At 52.8% G+C, this 26,662-nt stretch overlaps 7 protein-coding genes across 7 annotated transcripts; 4 read left to right on the forward strand and 3 right to left on the reverse strand.

Annotated features, from left to right (window-relative positions):
* Positions 1-473: 473 nt before the first annotated feature.
* CkaCkLH20_09377 (uncharacterized protein) lies at positions 474-2,917 on the reverse strand (the record flags this gene model as incomplete). Its single annotated transcript, XM_038892092.1, has 5 exons — positions 474-550; positions 607-1,059; positions 1,138-2,162; positions 2,269-2,717; positions 2,786-2,917. The coding sequence occupies 5 exons, from the start codon at positions 2,915-2,917 to the stop codon at positions 474-476; spliced, it is 2,136 nt and encodes a 711-aa protein (XP_038742675.1).
* Positions 2,918-4,504: 1,587 nt separating this feature from the next.
* Positions 4,505-5,679, forward strand: CkaCkLH20_09378 (uncharacterized protein; the record flags this gene model as incomplete). The annotated part of the gene is made up of 2 exons (XM_038892093.1): positions 4,505-4,568; positions 4,634-5,679. 2 exons carry the CDS (start codon positions 4,505-4,507, stop codon positions 5,677-5,679), a joined length of 1,110 nt encoding a protein of 369 aa, XP_038742676.1.
* Positions 5,680-5,925: 246 nt separating this feature from the next.
* On the forward strand, positions 5,926-7,050 carry CkaCkLH20_09379 (uncharacterized protein; the record flags this gene model as incomplete). Its single annotated transcript, XM_038892094.1, has 1 exon — positions 5,926-7,050. One exon carries the CDS (start codon positions 5,926-5,928, stop codon positions 7,048-7,050), a length of 1,125 nt encoding a protein of 374 aa, XP_038742677.1.
* A 2,853-nt stretch (positions 7,051-9,903) lies between these two features.
* On the reverse strand, positions 9,904-15,198 carry CkaCkLH20_09380 (uncharacterized protein; the record flags this gene model as incomplete). Its single annotated transcript, XM_038892095.1, has 4 exons — positions 9,904-10,188; positions 10,797-10,934; positions 10,987-11,886; positions 13,834-15,198. 4 exons carry the CDS (start codon positions 15,196-15,198, stop codon positions 9,904-9,906), a joined length of 2,688 nt encoding a protein of 895 aa, XP_038742678.1.
* Positions 15,199-16,969: 1,771 nt separating this feature from the next.
* Positions 16,970-18,570, forward strand: CkaCkLH20_09381 (uncharacterized protein; the record flags this gene model as incomplete). The annotated part of the gene is made up of 2 exons (XM_038892096.1): positions 16,970-17,221; positions 17,278-18,570. The coding sequence occupies 2 exons, from the start codon at positions 16,970-16,972 to the stop codon at positions 18,568-18,570; spliced, it is 1,545 nt and encodes a 514-aa protein (XP_038742679.1).
* A 4,286-nt stretch (positions 18,571-22,856) lies between these two features.
* On the forward strand, positions 22,857-23,963 carry CkaCkLH20_09382 (uncharacterized protein; the record flags this gene model as incomplete). The annotated part of the gene is made up of 1 exon (XM_038892097.1): positions 22,857-23,963. The coding sequence occupies one exon, from the start codon at positions 22,857-22,859 to the stop codon at positions 23,961-23,963; it is 1,107 nt and encodes a 368-aa protein (XP_038742680.1).
* Positions 23,964-24,559: 596 nt separating this feature from the next.
* On the reverse strand, positions 24,560-25,347 carry CkaCkLH20_09383 (uncharacterized protein; the record flags this gene model as incomplete). Its single annotated transcript, XM_038892098.1, has 3 exons — positions 24,560-24,707; positions 24,797-25,056; positions 25,162-25,347. The coding sequence occupies 3 exons, from the start codon at positions 25,345-25,347 to the stop codon at positions 24,560-24,562; spliced, it is 594 nt and encodes a 197-aa protein (XP_038742681.1).
* Between the last annotated feature and the right edge of the window lie 1,315 nt (positions 25,348-26,662).

Raw genomic sequence — 26,662 nt, forward strand, 5'->3', positions numbered from 1 at the left:
TTGTTGAATCCAATACCTGCTCGGAATGTGTAGTTCTGTTCTCAGTTCATACTCTAACGTGCTGGACTGCTCGTATTACTGGGTTTTCTCAACGTGAAAAAGTCCCATCTCTGTTCGCTGGGGTGACATAGCTCTCCAGCACTTTAGGGACGGTATTGCTAACTCACGGGGTGGGGGTGTAGAAGATGCATAGTGTAAGAGAAGTTCCAAGCATCAAGCTAGGAAACGCTAGAAGACGCTGGTCTCCAAACGATACATGCGATGAGAACTTATATGAGAAAGAAACATAATAACAAGACAAATGGCAGTGCTTTGGTGATGAAGTTGGCAATCACGGATGTCCTATCTGGCATGTGGCCTTCGACCAAAACCGTTCATCATCAACTGAATGAGAAAACCCTGATCTACCACTGGAATCAAATTTGAAAGAAATTGAATTAAATCAAAGCTTCCGGTTCGTGCAGGCGATCCTATCATACATGCCCAGGTCCCAAGAAGTAAGTCAAGCATCCTATGTCGGTTTGGCCTCCTGCCCCCTTATTACCGGTGCCTATAATATTGTCAGTCATGACGATGTTCCATTCCAAGTCATCAGTTTATACTTACACTTCTTGTAGTTGTTGAACAACGTCGTTATGCATGGGTCTTGTCCCGTAACGGTACCATCGGTCACGGTATTCAGCGGGTTACCTACCTTTTGCGTGTTCACGGTCGTGACGCAGCCCTCTCGCCATTTAACCCAAGCATGCAACTCCGACTGCCTCCAGTGACCATTGATGTTTGCAGCCTTCTTGTCGGCAGGGTATTGTTCACCTGGACCCAGCTCGGTGTTCCGCTCTCTGGCGCAAAGTCCGATGGCCGCCCATTGCACATCGCCTTCGTGGACATCCTTGTAAGCCCCAAACTGTGTCTGATCGTTACAGGTTACCTCGCCGACTTCCAGTCTTGCTGTCGGCTCCTTTTTCGATGGCGGCTTGACATTCCAGGAGTAAGTGCCGCATCCTATATTCCAAGATCCGGACATGGCCAAGGTCAGGCCTTGACGTCCATTCTGGCCACCTGCGCAAGACAAGTTAGCGACAAGACGGCGAGATCTAAGATCACTCCAAACATTCGACCTCGGATTCTGGAACTCACATGGTCCATTGGCAATGGCCTCATATGCCTCCGTACAGCTTCGTGGGCAGGGATCCTCGCTCAGACTGCTGTCCGGCTTCCACTCAAGCCCGATTCTGTAGTCTTTGTACGTCTTAGGAGTGACTGGAGGGGAGCGCTTCCGGGACTTCGAGGAAGTCTCGTTCCCGAACTCGTCAACAACCCAGGCGTGGGCGGCCTGTTGGTCGTCGGATACCGCCTGGCAAAACTTCTGAACGACGTTGTACTTCTTTCCATAGAAGATATCCCACTGCAGGCCCGAATCGCTGCTCTCACACGTCGCTGTAGGTTGAGACACCGGTACCGTTGGCCAGGCGAATGTGCTAGTTGTCTCGGTGACGATTACGCGATTTCCAGTAGTAGAAGTCGCACATACGGACGTGACTGTAGAGCATTCGGTGACGCATTGCTCGATTGCACCTACCTCGCCGCAGAAGGCCTTGCATGACCTAGCCCCCGTGCAGGTCGGAGTGGGCGTTGCGGATGGTCCCTGGGTCTTGCTCACGAGCGACGCGGCCCGGATCGTGTTCGAACTCCCGAGATCGATGTTCTCCACGAGCGCGTTGATAGCCATGGCGAAGATTATCACGCCGTATTCGTCAGCGAGCTCGGCCGGGATGTTCAAAAGAGGGGCGTAGTCTCTCGCCGCCTCGATGACTATCTGAGCAGCACGACCCGCCGCCTGGGCAAGGTCGAACTGGATGGGGGGCTGAGGTGGTGCCATTGCCCGGAGGTCGCCCAACGGGCCATTGTCAAGAACCTGGGGCATGACACCCAGACCTGCGCATATGGCAGCATCCCACCCCCCGGACCGGGGACTCGCCTGCTGGCCGGAGGTCTGGTCCGCAACAAAGCCTTGACCCTCTTTGCAGGCCCCATCGCCCGAGAAGATGTGGAGAAGATCCTGGAATCTCTTGGCGAAGTCGACGTCCATGTTGACAATGCGATCGCCTTCCTTAAGACCTGCAGATGCGGTGGCCACAAAGGTCACTTCTGGGGTGATGGAGCTAAGTAAGTAACGGTGTTAGCCGAAGAAGCATCCACTGACTTTGATCAACTCCCAGCACGTATGTGTTGTGAGGTTGCTCAAGCGTGTGTCAAGAGCGTACTTACCCAGTTGCGCTGGGTGTATCCGGAGGCGGTGTTATCGTCATGATGGGTGCCCCGCCTCCAGACATGACAATAGTCCCCGGGCTGGCAACATTAGAGGCCAAGCTGGCTTTTTCCTGGGGAATGAACCAGACGGGCGAGGGAGGCGTATGCTTCTCCTCCCACGACCACAGTAGAATGCTCGAAATCACCGTGAACATGACTCCAACCTTCTTGAAGGTTTTAGAGAGCAGGTGGCCGAAGTGACGCTTCTCCAAAGCATTGTCTATGTGCGTGGTAGAAGAGCTGATGATTCGGTGAAGCTTTTGGAAGCATTCATCTTTGACGTCTCCGCAATCATCAAGGCCTTTTTGGACCTTCTTCTGGAGGTCAGCAGAGAGGACTAAATGAAATCCGCTGTCCTCAGCTCCCGTCATCCACAGGCTGTCGCCCTCTAAAGAAGGAACGTTTCCCTAGGTAGACAGAACAGTCAATGGCCATGGCTCGATGGATATAGCGCGTCAATTGGAACTTGACATACATCAGTACCCTGATATAGGTCAAGGTTACCAAGATCAAAGTTGGAGGATTGCGCCGTCGTCAGCGTGACGATGGCCGACCAACTGATGGCAGCGAGTAAGGTGCTGGAGCTCAAGAAATTGGCGTAACGCATGCTGGAATGAACTTCGAATCCGTGAATAAGGAATCGGTAAGGTTGTGATGACTGCACTGAGGTGTGGGGTTTTTCGAAGAACTTGAGATGTACAAGGATCAAAGATCTGTCCACAAGGATGTCGATCTGCTTTCTCACAGCTGGCAGCCAGCAAAACGCAGCAGAATGATGAGTTATATATCATCCAGCCGCGAGATCTGACGGTCACCCTGACCCTGGCCGTGTCGTTTTCCGCCGCAAACCCCAACTTGCTCCAAGGCTTGGCTTGACGTATTGCATCGTGATTTTGAAAACAACCTCAATGCATTCTGTTGTATCTATGACTTGTCTTTCGTCCGCACCGTCACGCGAGTGACGGTACGGCCTCCCCAAGCTGCGGCTGTATGCATCATGGTGTTTTGTGATGATTGTTCTGATTTGGGGGTGAGGGGCGATGTCGTCGCCCGTTTTTGGGGGAGCGAACAGGCTACCTTGCTTTGGGGGCGTGTTGGGAGACGTCTGCAGAGAAATATCCTCTTTTAGTATACTTGGAAATGGCGATGTATCATGACATGATAGTTAATACTACTGGGACTGATTCAATGGTCAAAGCACCCAGAACTTGGGTGCTCGCTTTAAGGCACTCAGAGCGCTTTCTACTGCGCATGGATCCCTGGTAATTTGTGTATATCACGGAGGTTTCGCTCCAAAGCTACTGCCAAATCTTGCCATATTTCAAGAAGCGGCTGTGAACACAAAAGTCTCGAATTATTGAATGTGACGAGATCTGGTTTCTTTGGAGATGAATCACCATGAATATTGTGCCGCGAGGTGAGACGTTCAGCAGATTATATGTATGATGTAGCATTGGGGCTCAAGTGTTAGACGCGACCTCGTTGGTTTCGCCAGACTGAAAACTGGGGTCGGCGGTTAACGCTTTCACCGAGCATGCTGAAGTAGAAGTCGTTGGTTTTCAGATATTATATTCAATCCATCGCCTGACGCACATGCAACCGCAGCTTGGCAGCCCCTAAGTAGCAACGTTGTAGAGTAGGTCACCAGATCCCTTCCCTTTCTTCGATCCGAACTGCCATTCCGACCCCTAGCCGACCCTGACACCATGCTGCGTAGCCACAATCTACTTTCTATTCTGGGACCAAAAGCCATAGCCCAAAACCTTCCACTGACAGGTTCATGTCTGATAAGTGTGCTCGTGTGTATGTCCAAATCTCAGGCCTCCTGGGTATGGGGGCGGATGTTTTGACATCCCTCATGCCCGTTTCATGCCGTTCTGTGTCTCCATCGGAACCAGTTGGGGCCCTGGGGTCATTTTGCTTTAGCACATGTGGCCAGATTGTGCTCCATTCTTGAGGACGGATGGCTTCATGCGGTGCAGTCTAGGATAGATACCAATGGTCGCTTGCTTTCGTAGGTGAAATCAGGCGTTTGCTATAAAGAAGAGAGATTGCCCTGCTTCAGTTCCGTTATGAAGATCAGAAATCAAAAGAGTTCCTATCTCATCACCTTTATCCTTGCATATTCTGCTTCAAGCATCAGATTGGTCGTTTCGATGCATCTAAACACCTTAAAACTGTCATTCCACCAGTCATGAAGCTCTGTTCGAACCTGATGAAGGCCGCGACTTTGCTGCTTTGCGCATCAGCATCCGTCCGTAAGTCTAGCCCAGATACATGTGAAAAGGGCGATCAGAGGTATCTAATCATGGAGTTTCACAAGCAGTCAAGGCCGAAAATGTCTCTGGCCTTTCGAAGAGCATCGTTCAATATGCGAATGGGGTCAGAGGACCCCCTGGCCGACATACCTGCGGCAGCATCTTTACGGCATGCGGCTCGGTGGTCAAACGCCAGTTGCACTCCGTTGAGGATCAAAACATCACGCTACGATACGATCACAATGCTCTCGCCAGACGCACCATAGTGCTACCGGAGGGGAACTCCCGCGAAGCGATGGACAAGTTCATGTCCAAAGAATGCGCAAAAACTCCGGTGCGCGGGTGTCCACGAGAGAATGTGCACCTCAGTGAGAACACTGCAAGTCTTGTCACTTGGGATCAGAAAGAGGAGAGAAGTGTCAATGTCGCCAGGCTTGTAGGATGCACTGCTCTGGTACTCGTAAGCCGGAGGGGTGTGTTCATGGGACATTATTTTGAAGACATATCATTCGACCCAGAGGCCAGATGGCTCCGGAAGTACGGTGGTAAGGAGAACGCTTTCGACAAGACCGTCATCGACTTGATCAAGAACGGGAAGAGAGCCAAAAATGCACATCCTTCCTTAGCTGCGGTCAAGGAAAAGATCGATGATTCATCTCTACGGGCGTGGCTCGTTATCCCCTCGGATGGTGCTACGGACGGTCAGGGTAACGCAGTCACCGACCCATACAGAGATGCATGGACAAAGTTGGAATCCTTTGTGAAGAGGGAGTTCCCGCAACTCAACCAGGATCTGCGGTGGTCGGAAGTGAAGTATACCCCACGCCAAAACGAGGAAAAGCTGTACGATCCTAAGATTTTCGACATTGCCGTGGAAGTGACCAAGAAGTCCCGCGAGGAGCTTGACAAAGACGGGCAAATTGATTGGGCGTTATTGGACCAAAATCAGATATTGGAAATCACGACCGAGGCAGAGGGCCTCGTCACAGACGATCCGATTGATAGTGGGGCGCGTGGAAAAGTGGTTGTGAAGCATGATCCGGACACCAATGGGAAGAACAAGGTGATGATGTGGATGGAGTATAGCACTCTGTACGAGGACGACTGGTAATGGGGTCTGCTGCAGCTTCCCGCTTGACCCCCAACTGAGCTGGCACGCTTCTAAATATAGAACGGCCTTTCGTTGGTACTGGATGACTTGTTAGGCACCTAGACTCTAGACACACAGCCAACATAAATACTTGCTGCTGTTCCTACCCAGCCAACAGCAAACAAATCATACTCACCTACCCCCTATTCTTGCTGAAACTTTTCGCTCACGAATACCGTCCCACAAGTTTTAATCTTGCCGATCATCATGGCTTCTTCCGACAAGAAAATCACCCAAATACAACCAGAGCGAAAGTTTCATTGCTTCCCACACCTCCCTACCGAGATACAGGATGTGATATGGGACTTTGCGCTCGACAGCCAACGCTCAGCTCACTATACCACCCTCGAAGAGATTCCTCTCACGAAATTCATCCGGAAGTGGTCGGACGTCCCAAGACACTACTATCGTATTGTTCCCATGGCGGAGGTTCTCGTAAGCGCTCCTCCGCCCCCAGAGCTAGCGACAGGGAGTGCAAAAATGTCTTGCGCCCTCCAGCATGTCAACATGGCCGCTCGAAGAGCGGTGTTCCGGCTCCAGAAAATCTGGGGGCTGGACAATACTCTCCAGCTCTACGGCGCAAACCGAACTAGGAGAATTGATGCCCTCAATGAGCTGGTTGAGGACGAGGACATCTTCGGCGATATGTGGAGGGACTACCTGGATGAAACTCCCCCCACCGACCCGAACTCACATGGCGAGTACCCAGCGCCAAGGATCGTCGACGTGCCTTCATTGCTGGTAGACAGCACACGGGACCTGGTCATCGTCCGAAACGGTTGGAATGGTGTTGCTCTTCATATGCGCGTCGGTCATGGCATTCATCACCGGAGCCCGCATTTGCCTATACAAAGGGCCCGATACGTTGCCCTGGAATGGCCAGGCGGCCCGAAGGGAGAGGGTACGACGTTGTACCTTTTCTTGTTCTTACGCTTCCGGCCTGAGGTGTTATACATTCTTATCAGCCCGGATGACCTCGATGAGGACTCATCAGCATTGGAGCCAACGGCTTCGGAAACGGCCAGGTCGCAACGCGAGTTCTTGGAGAAGCCGTTCCTGAGACCCGTAGTTCCTGTCGAAGACCAAATCAGCACTGTTCCGGAGCAGTTCTGGTATGGGAAGCGAGAATTCTTCGTGGTCAGCTGGGAAGAAGTGGAGAGGAGGCAAGTATCCCGCCCTTCTCAGGCTCTCAACGATATTATCAAGGAAATCTTTGAGGCTAGAAAGTGGGAGGAGGATCTGTGTCTAGGTTGCGGGGACTCAGGTTGTGAGAACAGGCACGAAAGATTACCAGCGGCGTGGAGAATCATGTCATGGCGGGATAGCAAATAATGAATCAGACGGCAAACGGGTTACTAGAGCATAATTGAAGTCTTCATCGCTTCCTTCACAACTGCGGTACCTTGGTCTATTGGTCTTGGGTTATACTGGAGATGTAAGGATGTACGCTCAAAGTGGCAGTTGCTAAACTAATTAAGGAGTCTTCTTGGTAACTTTCCTAATGATAAATGACATTTGGGGTCAACTCTCCGCTTCTAACCCCTTCGGGCGACGTCGCCACCCGATACGTGACTCTATCCAGACCGTCAGACTTGGCAGGATTCATAATCAGCTTGATAGGTCGTACAAGCTGTCCTGAAAGTGATGCTCCAGATAAGCTTCCCAGATTCCGACGGCTGACACCCGATAACACAGATATCAAGTTGAAGCCGTCGCCAACAGGAGTCGAATACAACAAATAAATTACCCCGAGAAAAATCATCGTCAAGATTGGCTGCGTAGCCAGAACCAGATACAGCCAAGGTGATTTCCTCAACGTTTGTCTGTTGTATACTATTGTTTGATCATCTTGACTCATAAGATAAACATCTTCAAGTTCTTTGTGCCACAGATCGGTGCCGTTCACTGAAATGGCGCGGGAATTCGGATCAAACGTTCCCGAATTGACGTCCGGCTGCAGAGTTCCAATTCTTGACCATAACATTGCGGCGACGGACGTTGCAACGTAGGGAACCTTCCAGGCAGACTCGTTGCCCCTCGGAACCGAATCATTTAGTGTCTCGTTGGATGCGGTGAATTCGCTGAGTGTCTCGACCAAGGGAATCAAGTACAAAGATTCAAGTCCCGAATTATTGAACTTGATATTTTGCTGCTGCGCCCACGGCAAGGCGGTAGTGTCGCAAGAGCCCCCACGGAGTTGGATACCGCCGCGACTGACCGACCACGTGGCCACACACCGTCTTCGGTCGACGTTGTAGAGGTCTACGTAATGCGAGAGTTCCTCGCAGTTCTCTTTAAGGTGTTCTGGTGCAAAACCAACGTACTGTGTTGATTGATCTGACAAGTCCCTTTGGTTGGCCCAGATGAAAAACCAATTGTTGTACAGCGTCTTGCCGTTATCGTACCATGCGTAATCTCGGGTTGCTTTCTCGCAGACGGATTGGTATGTTTCTCGGGTTCCTGATTCATCGAGGACAGCGACAGTGCCCACCACGGGCACATTTACGGCCCTTGATTCGCCAGCATTGAGAATATTATGTATGGCAAACACGTAGTCTGAATGCGGCGTATCTAACACCGCGGCGCTTTTGCTGCTTAGTGTCAGAATATTCTGACCGTACGGCTGTGGGAATGCGGCGGGAAGAGAGGGACCGGAGCCGTCTGGTGCTGCTTTCGTAGCAACTCTTAATGATGCTGTTGCGTTGAGAAACTGGGGAACCCCAGTATATGAAATGATGCCTAAAGGTTGTTTGAACATGCCATAACAAGGCACGCTCGCGGTATAGTCCGTACTGCGAATCTCCATGCTGCTTTCGCCGCCAGTAAAGGTTTTATACGCAATACTGAGCCCCAGGGGAAGTACCAGCATGAAGCTGAGAGCCACACGCCAGATGAAACTTATCTTGGGCGCTAATAAGCTGTTGCGAAGCAGTGCGTCGTAGTTTTGAACGGTGGATTCGCCGAATCGAGCCTCCAGTAGGTAGTTAAAATAAAAGCGGCGCGACGTTGCTCAGACACAAGTTCATGACGCCTAACAAAAACCCGACAACGATGAGCTGCCGATTTTCGACGCCGAGATGCCACGAAATGCTCTCGTTTGCAGTTGCCAATATGGACAGGGCGAGACAAACAAGCGACGTTGCAGCTGTCGCGATATGCATGGGATAGACCCTGCCTTTCTTCTCTGGCTTGCCGAGAGAGGGAACATATTCTGAGAATTCGCTGAGATCTTCCTGCCTGTCGTTCGCGCGTTGGTATCTCGTCCGCTCACGGCAACCCGTGTGCCCGAGTGAGTTCATCGTGTGAAGAGGCATTCAGAGTGTCTTCGAGTTCTGAGAGATTCGGGCTGACATTAATAGCAAAGTCGTCATGTTCGAGGTGCCAGCGTACGTAGGTAAGTAGCATATCTTATTTATAAGAGTATGGATAGCTCGCAGAGTTGACAAGCATAACGGCGCAGCAATTTACGCGCCAATTGAAAGCGTGTGAGATTCTCTGAGTGTCAGCTGAGGAATCCTCTTTTGGACGGTCATTCTCGGAAACCAATCTGGGCTGTTCACTCAGTGGCCAGCCTGATTGATGTTACCTGCAACCTCTATCATTGCAAGCATACCCAGCCACGCTGGGCAGGGGTGAAGCAACCAACACAACATCACTACCTGGCAGCCCATTATTCCGTTTTGCGGTTAGCCTGTACTTTTATTTGGATCGCCCCTTTTAACAGATGTGATGAGCCAGGCTCGACAAAATCAAGTCGGCATGTTCGAATGCCTTCAAAGGCAGATTTCATTGAAAGTCGTTGTCACATTATGCACTACGACACCTTCAGCATAAAAGCGTAAAGCTTTTTTCAGGTATTAACTGAGCAAAAGGCATTTGAATCTGATATCCAAGGTGTTGATATCATGTAGCGCAGAGTGGACATTGATAGGAGTGCATGCGCGGTGTAAGCCCCCAGGAACGAGTCTTCAGAAATGCTTTTGCGGAAGGATGTGAAACTCTTGTATAGCTAAGCAGCATAGACTCTGATGACCTCGAAAAGTTTGAACGCAGTTATGAGATTAATGCCAGGTTGGTTGGGAGGCACTTCCGTTTGCCGATTGGCGTTTACGTGAAAGGATGTAGCGTTTATGAGAAGGCCCTCGACCGTTTTTCCTCCAGCGCATAGCATGATTATCCCATCTCTCAGTAACTCTGCTTTCCAAGAATCACCAAAACCGTCACGACCAACGTCGCCGCCGTGACGCAGAAACTGGCCACGCCCCAACCGCCCGAGAAGTCCGACTCAACCTTCCACCAAGTGACCCCCAACACGATGCTGGTGACGATCATGAGGACCGTTACCACAACACATATCGTTTTAATATCCCACCCTTCCTCGAAATAGATGCCCCAACCGGGCATGGGGCAGTTGACAGCCCCTTCCAGCTGAGTGTCCTTCTTGATTGGTACGAAGCTGAGCACAGAGTTCTGCCTCGGGTCAAGACATCCCGGGTTATGGAAGTGGTGTAAAAGATAATTCTTTCCCATGAGGTAAGGCTCGGCGGACCTTTGGGTCATGTAGCGATAACCGGTATCTCCTGATGGCGGCCAACATTGGCAGGAAGAGTTGGAACCATTGGGACAAGCTTTTGAATGCCTCTGAAGATCGGAGATGAACTTGCTAAAGTCCACAAATACCTGCGCATGCATGAGTCTTGGATCTTTTACGCAATGATACACGAGTTTACCTTGCAGTGACCGATTTCTGTGACGGTACGTAACGATAAGCGAGATCGCAAATTTCGTGTCTCCCGGTAGTTCTGCGAAAGAAAGTCGAAAAGCTCGTTGTCGTTTCTTAGCTTGGACGTGTCCACTTTCGCATGTTGTAAGACCTTTCCATATCCTTCCTTCCCAGTTTGGACACAGAACAATAGAAATAGGCGGTCTAAAGTTGCGTTCGGACTCTGGGGATTCGCTGGAGGGCATCCGGTCTGTACGTTATGCATAGGGATGACGTTGTTTGTGTCACGGCTACTAAAAGGCGAACGCCGGACAGCAGCTTTGACCGAGGGCGTCCAATTTGTTAAACGGCCTACCCAACCCGTCGATGTTTGAGTTTCAGTTGTCGACTGAGCCTGGTGGAATGAGGCTGAGCTGTCTAAAAAGATCCTCAGCTTCTCCAATTCAGCAGATGTGAGGCCGTGATAGTCGTCATATAGACGCTTGCCGCATCCCTGTAAGCGTTAGCAGCTGTTCGATGGGGTATTCAGTGCATTGGGCACTCACGCAAGTCCATCTCATACGTTCCACACTAGGAGGAGCCGGGATTTCCAAAAGAAAGTCGAACCATTGGGGGAGCCACTTATCGATAAGTTCGGAGAGAGACAAGTCCTTTGGCGACCGGCATGTGCTCGATGACTCTACATTGTCTGAGGTGGGTAGAAGCACCATATTAGTCAGGCCTTGAAGCCTCTCTCTCAAAGCCGTCATGTGTCTGCTGTTCAAGATGAAGCCCTCAACTTCTTTCATCCTCATTGCCAGAGCCTTCTCCGTTTCAGGATCAAGTTGGTCGTCGTCACTGCTCTCCCAGGACTCTTGTTGTCCGGACTGTGAGTTCTCCGTCTTTTTCGTGCTCTTGCTCCACATGGTCATGATGTGTCGTCGCAGCGCTTCCCTCGACAATCGATCGTTGTCAAGATGCAGATGGGGAGATTCGAACTTAGGATCGCAGCGTTTTCTGACGATGTCAGTGATATAAGCTGCATCTCTCCTGACGCGACTCGCGCATGTTCGCTGCTCCAGGGTCCTAGAGTCACCCTTCAATGCCTTACCCAAGTCTCGCAACCCATGACGAAACTCCTTCGCGATTCTCTCTGCCCCGGCACCCTCTGTGTTCAAGCCGGCCCCAAAAGCGGAGGCTACGACAGCCTCTTTGGCGAAGAGGTCTGCAAGAACCTCCCTCAAGGCTTGCATTCCGATTCCTTGGACAGAAGACATCGAGCTATTGCTTCCTTCGTCTGACCAGATGCTCTCAGTGTCAGATATCACCGAATCGATTTCACTGGGCTCTACGTCGAACTCCGGCTCGGCGCCGTCGTTCCGAGAGGCTTGCAAGTTTGGCTCCTTGGCAAAGGTATCGGCATCTGCGCGGAACTCTACCATGACATCATCGCCTGTTGATAGCCCCTGGTAACGTCGGTGTAAGACCTCATCATCGTCAGGAAAGTCCGGTCCTTCCAAACTTGACTGGAGGTGCCCTTGGACAGATTGACGCTGACCCCTGTCGTCGCCTGTGACTGCTTCTTCCGAAGTAGGATTGTTCTGTTCCGGAGGCGTTCTCTGCTTTGAATCTATTGTCGGTTGACCACATGCAGATTCGGTTACTCGCTGGTTTTCGGGAGAAGCCGAGATGTGGTTTGATTCCGCGTTGGCTGACACATGTGGAATTTGCTCAGGACCTGGCATGATTGTTTTGCTCGAGTCCTTGATGCGAGTCTTTATATCCAGCAAGCCCCATTCGGACGTCGACTCCGTTGTATCCCGCATATCCCCCAACAGATTTGGATAGCTGAGTTCGGGGTGCTTGGCTTGAATTGCGTCAAAGATATCCAATATGTTTTCAGGCATGAATACGCTTTCGACTTCTTCGCTTTGTGTCTCATCCCTCAACTTTGCCGTTATCATGGTGATCGTATCTTGCTCATCGAGACTTTCCCGTTCTACATTCGCGCTTGGGTCTCGTTCGGGACTATTAGCAGACGTGTCTTTGCCCCCTCCTTGAAGTGATTGGCCTCGAGGAGAGTATCGTTGATGTCTAGCAATATCGTCATGAACCTCGCACAGAGCCCAGTCGCTTTCTGTAATGCGAGCCTGGGGCAACACAGGTGGTTCTGAAGATCCCGAATCCCGAGAGATCTGGAGGTCTACCCCTGACCAGAATTTCATGACGCCTATTTCCTTTGGTATGACACCGTGAGAGCAGTCGACCGGAGCCGGATGTACGAGCTTAGCTCCAACGGGCGGGAGCCCATCAGTCGTTAGTCCATGGAAGACGTGAGCTGGCACCAGCCAGTACAGGGTTTCAGAAACCCCAACCAGCGGACCCAAAGCTGAAGAGCCGATGCCCAGTTCGGATCCCACAGAGGCCCCCATTTTCAGATGAACGACATTCTTAGAGGGAGTGGCTTGTCCCTTGGGTACGGCCGTGGTCCCGAACGTAGCCCCAAAGTCTTTGAGCCGAGGCTTCTTTGCTTTAATTTCTTGGACAGGGCATTTGTCGCATCTGTAATTCCCACATGTAGGGCAACCTGGAGTTGAATGATAGTTCATTCCAGAGTCACCGCACTGGCACTAGTGAGGATTAGTATGTTATCAAACCTTTCTCGGCTTTAAGTGTCACTCACGCAAGTCCAGACCAAGACGAATTTCGGTTCGTGGGCGGGCATTCTGATTGGCACCAAATTTGAAAGTATTTTGCGCAGATAAAAATTCCCGGTACTTTGACTGGGGCAGTTGCTTTATTCAACCTCGATGTAGAGGAGATGACTTGCGCAACAGACGACTCAACACGTATGAAGATGAGAAGAGGAGAGAATGCCTAACTGGCAGAATCACGCCCAAGCATTCAGCCGCAGCCTGATGTAGGGTTAGCCTAGACACCTGACAGTGTAAGCGAACACTCGTGATTTGCTGTTCTCGCCCAGTGGCACAGCAGCCAAGTGATTTGTAAAGATCTGCGCCACCTTCAGTCGACTTCGAGTGACACAAGTCCAAAATGAGGCGAAATGGGAAGGCGGCTGTAGTCGCTCGAGAAGAGGAATGATGAAAGATGGTCATCTTGAGTGGGGTGGGAATCGTGAGACGAAGAGCACTCGTAGACGAAGACGTTGGCAACTTCGTCCAAACCCTGCACCAAGGGCCTTACCGGACATTAAGAAGAGGGGCGGCATTGATATCGTGCATCGCAAGAATCATTGTCTATCAAAGCAAACATAGCGGTCAGCTCATCCTCATCACGGTGGACAAGAACACGAAATGCAGCAATGCGCTGGAGCCATATTCATTTCTCATCTCTTCGCTTCCTTCTTCGAATCATCAAATACACGAAAAACCTATGTATCATGCCTCGCTCACTTTCCGCTGCTTCTCCCGCACGGAGTTGGCGGAAGAGCTGATGCTAGCCTTGGAAGACGAATGCCGTAACGACCTCTCGGCCACGGACTCGGCCCCAGAACCGCTGTCCGACCGCGTCATGCTGCTCTCTCTGGCCAGGGGCGAGGGTATGTCAGGGGTGACGGATCTCGACTCGATGTGGGGACGCTTCGACTTGGACATGGACCCGAGCTTCTTCCTCCTCTTATCGGAAGCGTTGGAGCCCGTGCTGGCTTTCCTGCTGACGGTTCCGTCTCCGTCTTCCGCGCCTGATGCCACGGAGGGCGTCAGGCTGCGTGCCGAGCTCGTCGAGCTGCGGCGCGGGACGCTGGTGGTACTACTCCGGCGCCTGTGCTCGCGCTCGATGGCGGCGGCGCGGGGGTGGATCGTCGTCTTTTCGCTGCCTTGGCGGGAGGGGGCGGTCGCGGCCGGGTTGATGCGGTCGACGCGGTGCCAGGGCAGCCACCAGAAGATACCCCAGCGCTGCTTGGCGACCTGGCGATCGCGGGCGGCGAGCTTCTTCTGGATGAGGGCGCGGCGCTCGTTTTCCTTCTCCCAGTATTCCGTGCGGTAGATTTCCCAGTTCTCTCTGAATGTCGGCGTGAACGGTTTCGCGAGTAAAAGCAGCTTGACGTAGTCTCCTCCGGGGGCGAGGTCCTCTTCGTGTCCGCCCTTCTCTTCATCTTCGACTAGGATCGGCAGCGTGGGATGGTTGTCGGCGGTGAGGCTCAGCTCCTTCTCGACTTCGCGCAGGATAGACGGTTCAACGTAACGGTAGGAAGAGCTCGCGGTGTGGGAAAAGAGGCCGTATGTCAGGAAGAATCCAATCGTCGAGCCCATTTCCGCCCACCACGGCCTGCGAATGATGACAAGCTTGCAATTGAAGCCGCGCAGGCCACGGTTTGAAATCGCAAACCAGCGGCGCGGCCACCGTATCCCACGCTCCCAGATGCCGGTAGCCCACACAAGGATGGCGGTCATGACGCCTCCCATAAAGCAAATCTTCTCGAAAGTCTCGACACCCCAATAAACGGAGCCGCCAACGCCGCGGCCATCCTCGCGCGGGGCGAAGAAGAGGGCGTAGCCGAAGCCGCAAATCCAGGCGGTGAGCAGGGTGAAGAAGAAGGTGTGGTGACGACGGCGGGCGCGGAGCTCGAGGTACTGGGCGCGAAGGGAGGCCTCGAGGATCAGGAGGTTGAGGTAGATCATGGACGGGGAGCTCGGGGTGTGGCTCAAAGGATCGCCTTGCTTGCCGGCGTCCGGGGCGACGCCGGTGGTCCCGACGGCGGCCTTGCTCTCCTTGCCCGGAGGCGGAGCGCCCTTGACAATGGAGTCGACGTCGGCCATGGTTCGGGTCGGGGTGGTCCGGGAGAATAAGTGATTGTGTTTTTCCCGTCTCTGTCGGTCAGGTTTCGTTCGGAGCGGGATTGGAGGTTTTGGAGGGGCCTTGACCTTGACGGCAGGCGCGTCAACAGGTGGATGCAGGCATGCGCGGTGGTCGGACGATGCGGTGGCTGGTAATTGGAGTATGGGGTGCAGGTGCAGGAGTGAGCGACGAAAAGAAGCTGCTGCACTGCCCTTGGGGTTGAGAGGAGGGAGAGAGAATGTGCGGTGTCGATGTTTCTGCCGGCGAGACAAGGGCGGAATTGGACGGTGGTCAGATGTCAGAAGGTGCCCGCCGGAAGCTGGCCTGCAGGTGAAGTGGGCTGGCTGGCCGTTGGCTGCTGGGGTTGGAAATTCCGCTGTGGTGGCAGGTGGTGGAACGTCATAGCGAGGCGGGGTGGCCCGTGCCTCTGGTCGATAACCGATAGCGATAGCGATAAGACTTGTTGGGGAACTGGACTGGATGCTGAAGAAAATGAGAGTCAGGGGAAGCTTGAGAATTGAATTGGAGCCAAAGAATTGAGCCAATTTAGACCTGAACGTGTCCCCAGCATCATTGGCTGATTGGATTACTGGTGAATCAGTGTTATTATGTGGCGTGCAGCTAAGGGTCTTAGTCCATGTGTTTGCATTTTCAGGGACTAAAATTTGCCATGAGTTTGTGTTTAAGCCAACTTAACGCTCGTGGTCTTTGTGCTTGTTGACTTGAGGAGATAAGAAGAGAATTATACATGATAACACTGTGAACGTAGTTAAACATTTATGCCAAACAAGTGTTGTCAACTCACCTTCCTCTGTTGCAGAGAGAGGAGCACATCCATGGATATTGAAACAATTCGATACCAATAAACTTCGTCCCTTCTTTCGAAGCCAATCTGCTCTTTATGCAGACCCTATCAAGTGTTGATGTCATGCATTTGAGTCCACGTTGCGTCTCTTGAATAGGCACATGCTCATAACTCCAACCGGATAACGAAGAGATTGTTGCCTACTTGTAGAAAAATAATTCTAGATTACGTACTGCACTTGCAAGGGCGTAAGCAGTCAGCATTCATTGTGGAAGCTTCGCCCGGGACATCGGGGCTTTGGTGGTCCCTTACCGCCGACACGGCTCAATGCGACAGGCCGCCCCACTATCATCCCGCCAAACTCCGAGTGCTAAGTCCATGAACCCGCTCCGCAACCCGCCCAACTCAGGTCGAGCCGTTGCGCGTGCTGGGGAGGTCTTCCTGGTACTTTGTACCCCTGTCGACTCAACTCAACTGCTCAACAAGCTTGACGAATTACGGAGTCTTTCCATCCCGCGTCTTTGTTCTTGTTCCCTACCTTACCTAGGTATTTTGCCTGCCAACCAAATCTGCGTCACCATCTTTTCCCACCCCCCTCCGAAGACACCCGCCTACATAGTACGCCGAAACAGCGCGCAACGGTCCTGCCCTCCATTGGAAGGATTCCCGAGATTATCTTTCTTTGCTATTCCCTCGATCTGATCCTCCGCTCCGATACCACGCCCCCGGTCCGCAGCTGTATTCGGCCCCTGCTGCTGACTGATGAGTCGTCGCAACCTGCAAGTTTCAAGACAACGCAAAATCCGTTCTCCGGACACGTACATCCGGCGGCCGCAGCCACACTAAGACCATACCTCGCCTATCCCACGCCTACCTCTTTGGGCTGGCTGTCGCAATCACGTATATAGTCGCTCGCCCCCTCCCTTTCGCCACCCCTCCTACCCGGCATGCTACAGCAACAAACTGCCTCTGCTGTGGTGAACGGGTCGCGACTCAAGCTTGCCTCTTCAGTCATCACTTCGTCCTCCGCGAGCGTCAAGTCAACTTCCCCCAGCATACGAGCCTCCTCTGAAGATTCCGTCCAACGACGATACAGCCAGACCATGGCCGCCTCCGCCGCTCCCGCGCGCCCCGATGCGCGCTCTCGTCCTGCCGGCACCTACTTCCCCCTGGGGTACAAGGATGCCGCCTACCAATGGGTAAGTTTCGCTCCTTGCGCGAGCCTCGTTGACGTCGGACTAACTCGTTTTCCCAGTGGTGCAGCGTAACACCTCAAATGGCCGAGCGAAACGTCCTCTCCCACATCCCCTACCTCAAAGAAGCCCGCGAAAATGCCGCCTCTCTCGATGTCGACAGGCACGATCCCTTCGGCCAGCGCGTGTGGAAGTCTCAGATGGTCGAGCTCTCCGGCAAGAACCGCGCCTTGAACGAGTACTCGGTTGAGCGCGTCGGCGAGCAGGTCGACAACACCCTCGTCATTCTCCACGGCTACGGCGCCGGCCTCGGCTTCTTCTACAAGAACTTCGAGCCCCTCTCCCGCTCAAAGGGCTGGAAGCTCTACGCCATCGACATGCTCGGTATGGGCAACTCCACCCGGCCAGCCTTCAAGGTGACGGCGAAGGATCAAGCGGCTAAGACCGCTGAGGCTGAGGCCTGGTTTATCGACGCGCTCGAGGAGTGGCGTAAAAAGCGCAACATCGACAAATTTACGCTCATCGGTCACTCCCTCGGCGGCTACCTCTCCGTCGCCTACGCGCTGAAATACCCCGGCCACATTAAGAAGCTCATCCTCGCCTCCCCCGTCGGTATCCCGGAGGACCCTTACGCCGTCAACGCAGCCATGCCCGAGCCCGAAGAGTCGACCTTCCAGAACGAGTTCACGCAAGACCAAAACACCGTAACGAGCGACGACCACAACGCCGCGACCTCCCGCGCGAAGCCCAACGCACCCACAAACTCCACCAACGCACCCAAGCGCCCCCTACCGGGCTGGCTCGTCTGGCTCTGGGACGCCAACGTCTCCCCCTTCAGCATCGTCCGCTTCACCGGGCCCCTCGGCCCGCGCTTCGTCTCGGGCTGGACCTCCCGCCGCTTCAACCACCTCCCCACCGCCGAGCGCGGCTCCCTCCACGACTACGCCTTCTCCATCTTCCGCCAGCGCGGCAGCGGCGAGTACGCCCTGCCCTACATCCTCGCCCCCGGCGCCTACGCCCGCAGCCCCATCATCAACAGGATAGACGGCGTCGGCCGCCAGACGATCGAGAAGAACGGCGAGAGCATCAAGGAGACGGGCATCCCCATCGTCTTCATGTACGGCGAGAACGACTGGATGGACGTCGCGGGCGGCCTGGCCGCCGAGGAGAAGCTGAAGCAGGCCAAGTTGCAGGCGCTGCTCCACGGCACGGACGAGGAGAAGAGGAGGGAGAACGGGTCCGCCAAGGTGAAGATCATATCCAAGGCTGGACACCATCTCTACCTCGACAACGCCGACGAGTTCAACGAGTTCATTCGCAAAGAGCTGGAAGACGTGGAGAAGAGCAAATTATAGACCCTTTTGTTTCGACTGCAGCCTTTTGTGTTTTTGGAAGAAGAAAAAAGACGGGAGAAGAGGAGCCGGCGAGCTCAACGGCGCCGCGGCCGGGTGACTGGCATTTCTATTGGGCGTTTTTTCTAATACGGGGAGCATTTGCATTTGCATTACACGATAACTACGGTTTACGAGCCCAAGATGGCCGAATGGGAATATCCAGGAGCGTTTGGCTTGGTTCTGTTGTCATTATAGAGTCTGTTCAACCGGCTCGGCATAGATGTGAAGATAGAATTTGAATAGCTTTTTTTGTACACAAGCACATACACATATTATGTCTCGCAACTTTTTTGTTGAACGTTTTCGCCACCACGTGTCCAGAATGATTGATGGCCCGGCTTTCCTGCTAGCGCCCGGATCGGCGACCGGGTAGAAGGCCCCACTTCCAACCGCATCTCCGCATCTCGGGGCACGGTGTTGGTTAGTCGCCGACGACATACAAGATTGCTAGGCAACATGCTGCTTCACGGGAGATGAAGCTACAGATTTTTGGGCAGAACGTCCGAGACTTTCATGATTCGTGCTCATTGGGAAGAATAATGTGAAGAACCTGAAAAGAGTAGTCGTTCAGAGCCCCGCGTGATGTCGTGGCGGGATATTCAACGCCGTCGATCGGCGAGACTCATCTTATCTCCTCGATCGACTTTGCAGTGCGTGGATAGCTTTATACAGGAAAGGCTAATTCCGCTACTTTGAGCTCTCTAGCGATTGTTGAACCATGTCATCGCTCGCGTCGGAAGGAGAGTTTCTTCGCAGGGCTACGGAAGCATCCTGAAACTGCATCCATCTTCTCACATGATCATCCATCGTGATGATTATATGCTACCCGTCATCTCGGTGGTGGTTTCGCTTGTCTTTTCTCTGCGTCTTGTGTTTATTCTCAGGTTATTTGCGACTGGAACGTTGTCGACGGAATTCATACGTCGCACCGCCGGCTCTACGCTACGTACAAGGCGAGGAGATCCGTCTCGAGAGAGAAATACGCCGAGATTGCTTCTATCAAACCTGGTTCCCTTTGAGACGGCCAGGATCAATTTGTTGTTCTCGAAGACATTACCGTCTTCGCGAACCAATTTATACTCAAGAGGAGGCGGAATGGTGATTGCGCTTGACAACAGGGGTTCTACGGGATCCTTTGCATCCTTCGCGCGCCGAAGAACGATCACATGACTGATTATTCTGTTGTGAATCTACAGTCTCCGATGAACTATGTGAATAGGAATTATTTCCAGCCATGTGTCCAGGTAATCAGGAAGAAAAGGATAAATAGAGTGAATCTCAATCGGCCACATTCTTGAACAGTCCAGGCCACGTTAGATCAGCTTGACACATCCTATGCACCTCGGTCCATGGCTAAAGTCAACAAGACTTCGCGAATCATCGGTAATGACGCAATACTAGAAGTGAATTCTGGTTCAATCATATCGTCGAATGAGAGGCCGAGGAATACATTGACGACGGCGATGACAGACGGCGATGTCTGAGATCGGTGTCTGACTAGGCTGAATAGTGTTTCGCTGATCTCGAAGACTGTGATGGGACTTCTGGAATAAGTCATCCAAGCCTCTCCGCAGCAGCACTCGGATTGGTGGTCGCCTGTGGGGAAAGCTCAGAGCTGCATCGCATCTCGAAATTCGCAATATGTACATTTCCCTGTGCTACAACCCATGCATGATCACCATATGAGCATTCACCTACAGCTCAAGAACATGGGTTCGCGGTAACGAGCTTCTACCACTGGTTGAACCTATACACGGTTGGCGAAGACAGATCGACGGCGTCAACGTATTTATAGTCGTTGGTTTGCTCAGTTTCTGTGGGTTTTCTTCTTGACAGCATCAGCTCGGTATCACCAAACCGGTGATGAACGGGAGGTCTGTCCCCTGTTACGATGTTGGATGTTGACGCGGGGACCTCCACGCGTACATAGTTTGGCTGCAGAGACTTGGCATGAACTCAGCATTCACATCAAGTGACGTCCAGCGTCCTTCTCTTTCCTGTAGAATACTGCGGGAATACCGAAGGAGAAGATGCCTCACGGGGTCTGTGAGTTTTCAGGCCCCGACAATGGTTGAATGATACGGGAAGATGAGGGTTGTTGTCTAGTGGTGCGGATATCTGCTCCTTCAATGTAGAGAACTGATTTCGATCCTGTTCAACATGAAAATAGTTCCAAGTGCTGATTATATTTGGAAGTGCCAGCGTACTGGTGATTCTGTTGATGTATTCGAATATGAGTCTTCTCCTGGGGATTCTGGCCATCTTGGTCAGGATCATGCCGGGGCAGCCAGCCCTCCATCTACTGTCAAGGTTGATGACGATTTCTGGGAGACGTAAAATTGTGAAGCACATCGGAGTCCACCTTCTTAAGTGTCACTAACCGAGCCGCCGGGCTCACAATGCCGCAGCGCACCTGAAGTTGAGGAACTTGGTACTTCAGCTACAACAAATTGTGGATCTTCATTCGAGAACGAATCCAAACCCAAGTCAGTAATTCACGTCAGCTAAACACTCATTTCAATTGGGGTTCACTTTCCAGCGTCGTCTTTCTTGTGAGACGCTGTAAGAATACTCGAGAAGCAAGAGGTATGTGATTGCTCTTTCTCTACGGCGAACTCATGGCTTTTCGAAAGACTTTCTGCAATATCTGTCCATACCTCTCAAGACACTTCCACCCAGAAAACTTTTCGGCAAAGGCCACACTGTCGTTGAATGCGTTAAATCCGATCCCAAAGCCATTTTATTATTTTCCAACCGCTCACGGGTCCGTTTTGGGTAGCATTCCTCTTCCATTTATGAACCTGGGTACATTTAGGATACGTAGTCAGCTGTTAAGTTGATGTGTTTTTGGCTATAAACGCTTCCTTGAATTCAAGAGAATGAACATGAAACATTATGGCGAAACCTGCAAGCTGGCAGAGCGACCGAAGCGGCCGATGAGTGCGTCGAAGAGCTTCAAGCGGGTGTCCGCGGTACCTTTAATCGAGAGATTCCACCGAGGTGATTCCATGAGCTAGATAAGTTGATGTTTGTCTAGCCGTTCCGAGGCGTCCTTGTCCTGCGAGGTTTCGTTTGGGATAATCGAGGAAACCAGAACGTCAGTACTCGTTTTCTCGTAGGGCAGAAGATTTCTCTATGCTATACAATGCCATACGTGAACGGTAGGATGCATCATGCGGATTCGACAACCATTGATGCCGCAACTCGACACTGCCTTTAGCTGTGTTTTTCGATCATGATTAATGTCACAGACATCGCTGTCTTTATATGTGATTATTGGGCTTTCTTGGTCGCTCTGGTCAGGATCTGACGTCTTCAACAGTTCAGTACAATGACGGAAGAGTGGGCAATTTGGTTTTACTCGCATAGCCTTCCTCAGAGTATGGTGCAGAGCCACAATCGATGCTATCATATCCGACAGAAGGTTCTCACTCAAGGACAAAGTATGTAGTGCCATCGAGGCTGGCAATGCCATCAGTCTCGATATGGCTCCGCTTACGGGGCCATATGCTGAACTCGTGAGCTTTGAGTCATTCTCGTTAATCAAATCGCTTCAGTAACGTTTCGATTTAATATCCAAATTTAGCTTGAGGTTTGTGATCTCGCACTTTGAAATTGGCTCTTTTCGCCACATCTACCTTTGACGAGGGCAGCCAAGCACGAAGTCTTGCAACACCTCCAAACACCCGCCCACGTTTGTTTCCTCGCCGTGCCCCGTCAGTCATCCCATGTCAACAAAGTCACATGAGCCGCACTCACAAAGAGCCTAGCCCCGTTTTGAAGTCATCGTGGGGCTCACCCAGCTGCATCACCTGGCACAATGAGGTCTGGTGCCTTGTGGACGACTCGACGACTGGATGCTTAGTCGTCCCAAGTCCACCCTTACTCACGTGTTTCCCTCCTTGCGACGCGCTCCCTCTCATCAGGCCGACAGGACTCGGAGGGTCTGTTTTGATCTCATGTTTATTCCCCTCAGCAATTCTCATCTCTTCTCGACACAGTGATTCGGTTGTTTTTGCTGAGCAGCAAGATAAAACATCTTCTTCCTTCTCGTGAGTCAGGCCTTTTCTCATCTTCATCATCGTCGCTTAGACAAACACAGGCACTCTTGAAGCAACATTGCTAGTTTGCCTTTTGATCGAAGCATAAAGCTCGCATTTCCGATTCACCGCTTCGCTTCGTATGAGTCACAAACCCGTCAGGAATCCCGTCGCCTATCAACAAACATCGCAATCCTAGTTTTCAAGATGTCGCCGTACTTCCAAGACTCCGATCTCGATTACTACATCGCCAAAAACAACCTCAACGGCTTTTACCAGCAGCCTTTCGACCCCTCTACCACTACTCAGGCCGAGATGAGCAGCAGCCGTCAGATGGGTGGCTACATTCCGGTCACGGACACCGACCTCTTGATGAGCCCGCCCATGAGCGAGGAGAACGCCACACCGTTCTTGAACCCCGATGACGCATCTCGATACGAGCACGCCTTCCAGGCCCCCATTCCTGAGGATCGTTTCCAGTACCAGACCTTCACGGCTGACCAGAGCACCGAGCCCGTCTACACGTCCCTCGACCCCGTCATCCGCTCTACCACCCCCGAGCTGGAGCCTCCCTTCACGGCACAGCTCTCCTCCACCAATTTGAATGGAGCATACCTCGTCCGCGGCGGCTTCGCCTCCAAACTCGCCTCAGCCCTCACGATCCCCTCCACTCTCACCCCCATCGAGCGCTTCGACCGCGAGCAGACCATGTTCAAGACTCTCGATCCTCACACCGACCACCCCCTCCCCCCTCCCTCGCCCACCATCAAGAACTTCGTCCAGCCCGACACAGCCGTCGAGGAGGCTCACCGGATCCGCCAGAAGCCCGCCAGAGTCACAATCCCCGCCCTGCCCCCGAAGTTCAACTTCGAGGGTTATCAGAACCCCGCCGGCATGCCAGAGGGCCCCGACAAGGACGCCGTGATCGCGCGTAACAATGTACTCTCGGCTCTCAAGAGCGCCAACGACAAGCTCCGCAACAACACCGCCGCGGCGCGCTCCCGGGACCGCAAGAAGAGGGCCATCGTCCACCGCGCCGAAGCCATCTGCGAGCTTCGCGCGGAGCTTGCGTTCTGGAAGGCTTGTGCTGTGGGGCTCGGTGCTGGGGTTGGAGACTGGAAGGATCTGGACGGCAATGTCAAGCGTGAGATGGTCGCGGACCGGCGCTTCGACGCGTTTGACTTCACTTACGATGTGGAGGGGGAGGAGAGAGTGGCCGAGTTGGCAGAGAAGGTGGCACACAAAGCGCCTGGTAAGAAGAGGGCCCAGAAGAAGAAGAGGAAGGCGGAGGAGACGGAGGAGATGGAGGAGTAGATGACTTGGATCTGTTTTCTTTCTCCTCCTTTGCTGGTTTTGTTCACATGAGCTCAAGAGGGATCGAGGGTGATGGGTATAGGGGGATCGGCTTCATTTGACGGCCGTCCAGCTCTGGCTGCAAATGGGTTCTCGGAATCCGCGAGAATTCGGAGTTGGGCAGCATGTTGGATTACTTCGTTTGCTCGTCACCAAAAGTTCTTTGTTTTGCTGGGTATGCAGGGTTCGTACAGATTATATAACCATCATGAAATCAAGGCTTACGAGTAGCTCTAGGTCTTGCTACACCTTGACGAGTGAAGACTCGATGTGACATATTTGTGATGTTGAGCAAATCTTATTAGATAATAAGAGCCAGTGGTATCTCTATCAAATCCCAAACCGTGAAAAACCGTGGACATCTCTATGTCCGGAAGCAGCCATCCCGCAAGATGCCTCAGGAGGAGCCTCCCCCGCCGTGACCGATTCCGTGAAGACCTCAAACTCCAATCATTACCACTCCCAGTTCCCATTTCCCTCAAACCCCATTCATCAGGACCCATTCATCGGGCCCCGGTAAGTCATATTCCCATCATTCAAAGCGGCAAAAGCAACCCTCACTCAGACCCGGACGTCCGAGCAGGCGCCTTGCCCTCAGCCTTGACACTCCCCATCTCAGCACCGTGTCCCGTCGACACACCATAGCAATCCGGGTCCGCGAGGCACCCCTTGATGAAGTAGAACAAGACGGCAATCATCATGACCCTGCGAGAGCACAACAATGTCAGCAAAACCACATTCGCAAATTTTCCGGAAAAATATCACCAGAAAAAGAAGCAAGGTTAACGACATACCAGTTCACAGCGCCAATGGCCGCCGCAGCAGCCATGCTCCCGCCGTACCTCTTCTCCCCAGTCGTCGGCCCGAAGCACGTGCTCCCGATACACGTGTTCCCGAGAAACAGCGCCGCGATGCTCGCGGACCAGGCCCACCCGGCGAGCCAGAAGAGCACGTTGGTGCCGTAGGCGACGAGGAGGGCGATGCGGAAGTAGAGGTGGGGCGCGAAGCGCTCGAGGGCCATGGCGCCGCCGAGGACGAGGAGGGTGAAGAGGGTCTGTCGTGAGAGTCAGCAGGGTTCTTCATCTTTGCGCGCAGGATGTATGTTGTCGTCGAGAAAGAAGAAAGAGGGAAGGAAGAAAGAATGAGGAAGAAAACGTACGACGAAGAGCATGAAGCCCGGCGGTCCGCTGTAGCTGGACGCGGCGTTCCCGCCCAGGAGCGACAGGTTGTAGGCGCAGGCGGCGAGGACGGCGAGGGAGAGGACCATGACGGCGACGCGGAGGATGGAGAAGAAGGACGGCGTGGGCGGGACGCCCTTGCCCGTGAGACCTCGGATGTTGGTCATGTTTGCTGTTGTTGTCGTTTTTTGTTTCTGTCGGAGTTCGATTCGATCTAATCCGCTCAATAGGCAAAGTCGGTCGGTCGGTTGTTCGGTGGAGGTTGAGAGCTGATTAACACGAAATGTCAATGTCGACGTCGATGCTTCGGAATACGGAATTAAAGGTTCGGCAGTGCGACTTTCCCACAAAACCCACACCTTCGTCGGCGAGAGAAAACAAAAAAACGAGCGAAGAGGTAGACAGAAGTTTGAGAAAGTCCTAGAATCCGCCCGCCACGCGCCTCCAAGGGGGCGTCCGTTTCCCTTATACCTTCTCCCATCCTCCTTCAAACACTCCTCCTCCTCGCCCCCAGTCCGTGTCCGCATAAACATCCGTCACCACATTCCCACCCCTCAGAAATGAGATCTGAACGCCTAGCCGTCTGCGCCACTCCAAAAAAGTACCAGAAAGAAAAAGACCACTTAATGCCCCTCCACCTTACACTTCAGAATCTACCATGAAGATGACGGCTGATCGACAGGGCCAGGCGCGAAGGGGAAAAAAGGGGATGCATCACCGCATAAAAAGCCTTAATTCACGACCTGCAGGGGTCCAACTCGGCTCTCTGCCCTCTGATTGGCTCTGACTCTAAAAAATCCCGTCGCGGCAGTGCAAACCCCCTGCGCAACCCCCCCGGGCCTCGTCGATCAATTGATCACTGCAACACCACTCCAAGCCGGCAGCCGAGCAGACGACAGCATGTTGGTTGGCAGTCATCGGAGGAGAGCGACGACGCCCCGATTTTCGACCAGTTTCAGATCTTCGAATTGCCCAGGGTCACTCCTCGTCGCGGTTTCAATGCAGACCACCTCCTCGACCTCCTATTTTCCCATCAGTTGAGGCCGGGTGCTATCTTTGGCTCACGTCAGAAATGCCACCGTGACGGTGACGGGCCATCATCAGACGAAATAAAGACGCACAACATAATGGACACAACGTTTGAAGAAATGAAACGGGAAAACAAGAGAAGCGAGAATACCCAAACAACTCTTCTCTACCTGACCTACCTGATCTATCCTAAAGACACTCTTTCTAATCGACAAAGTCACCCAAGCGATGAGAAAGAAAAAAAGACCATGACGATGACAAGCCACGCCTTAAACAAGCCAAGCCAAGCCAACGCGTCCAAGCTCCCCTCCCCCCAACGGCAACGGCGTCCAGGCGTCCGATTCCGTGACGGCACAGCCCTCTCCCGTCTGTCCCTCTCTCTCAACCCCTGAGACACTGACCTTCTCCCGCATCTTGTCTAACGTCTTGGCTTTCACGCCCTTGCCTTAGCCA

The sequence above is a fragment of the Colletotrichum karsti genome (genome assembly GCF_011947395.1).
Source record: "Colletotrichum karsti strain CkLH20 chromosome Unknown Scaffold33, whole genome shotgun sequence".
Lineage (NCBI taxonomy): Eukaryota > Fungi > Ascomycota > Sordariomycetes > Glomerellales > Glomerellaceae > Colletotrichum > Colletotrichum karsti.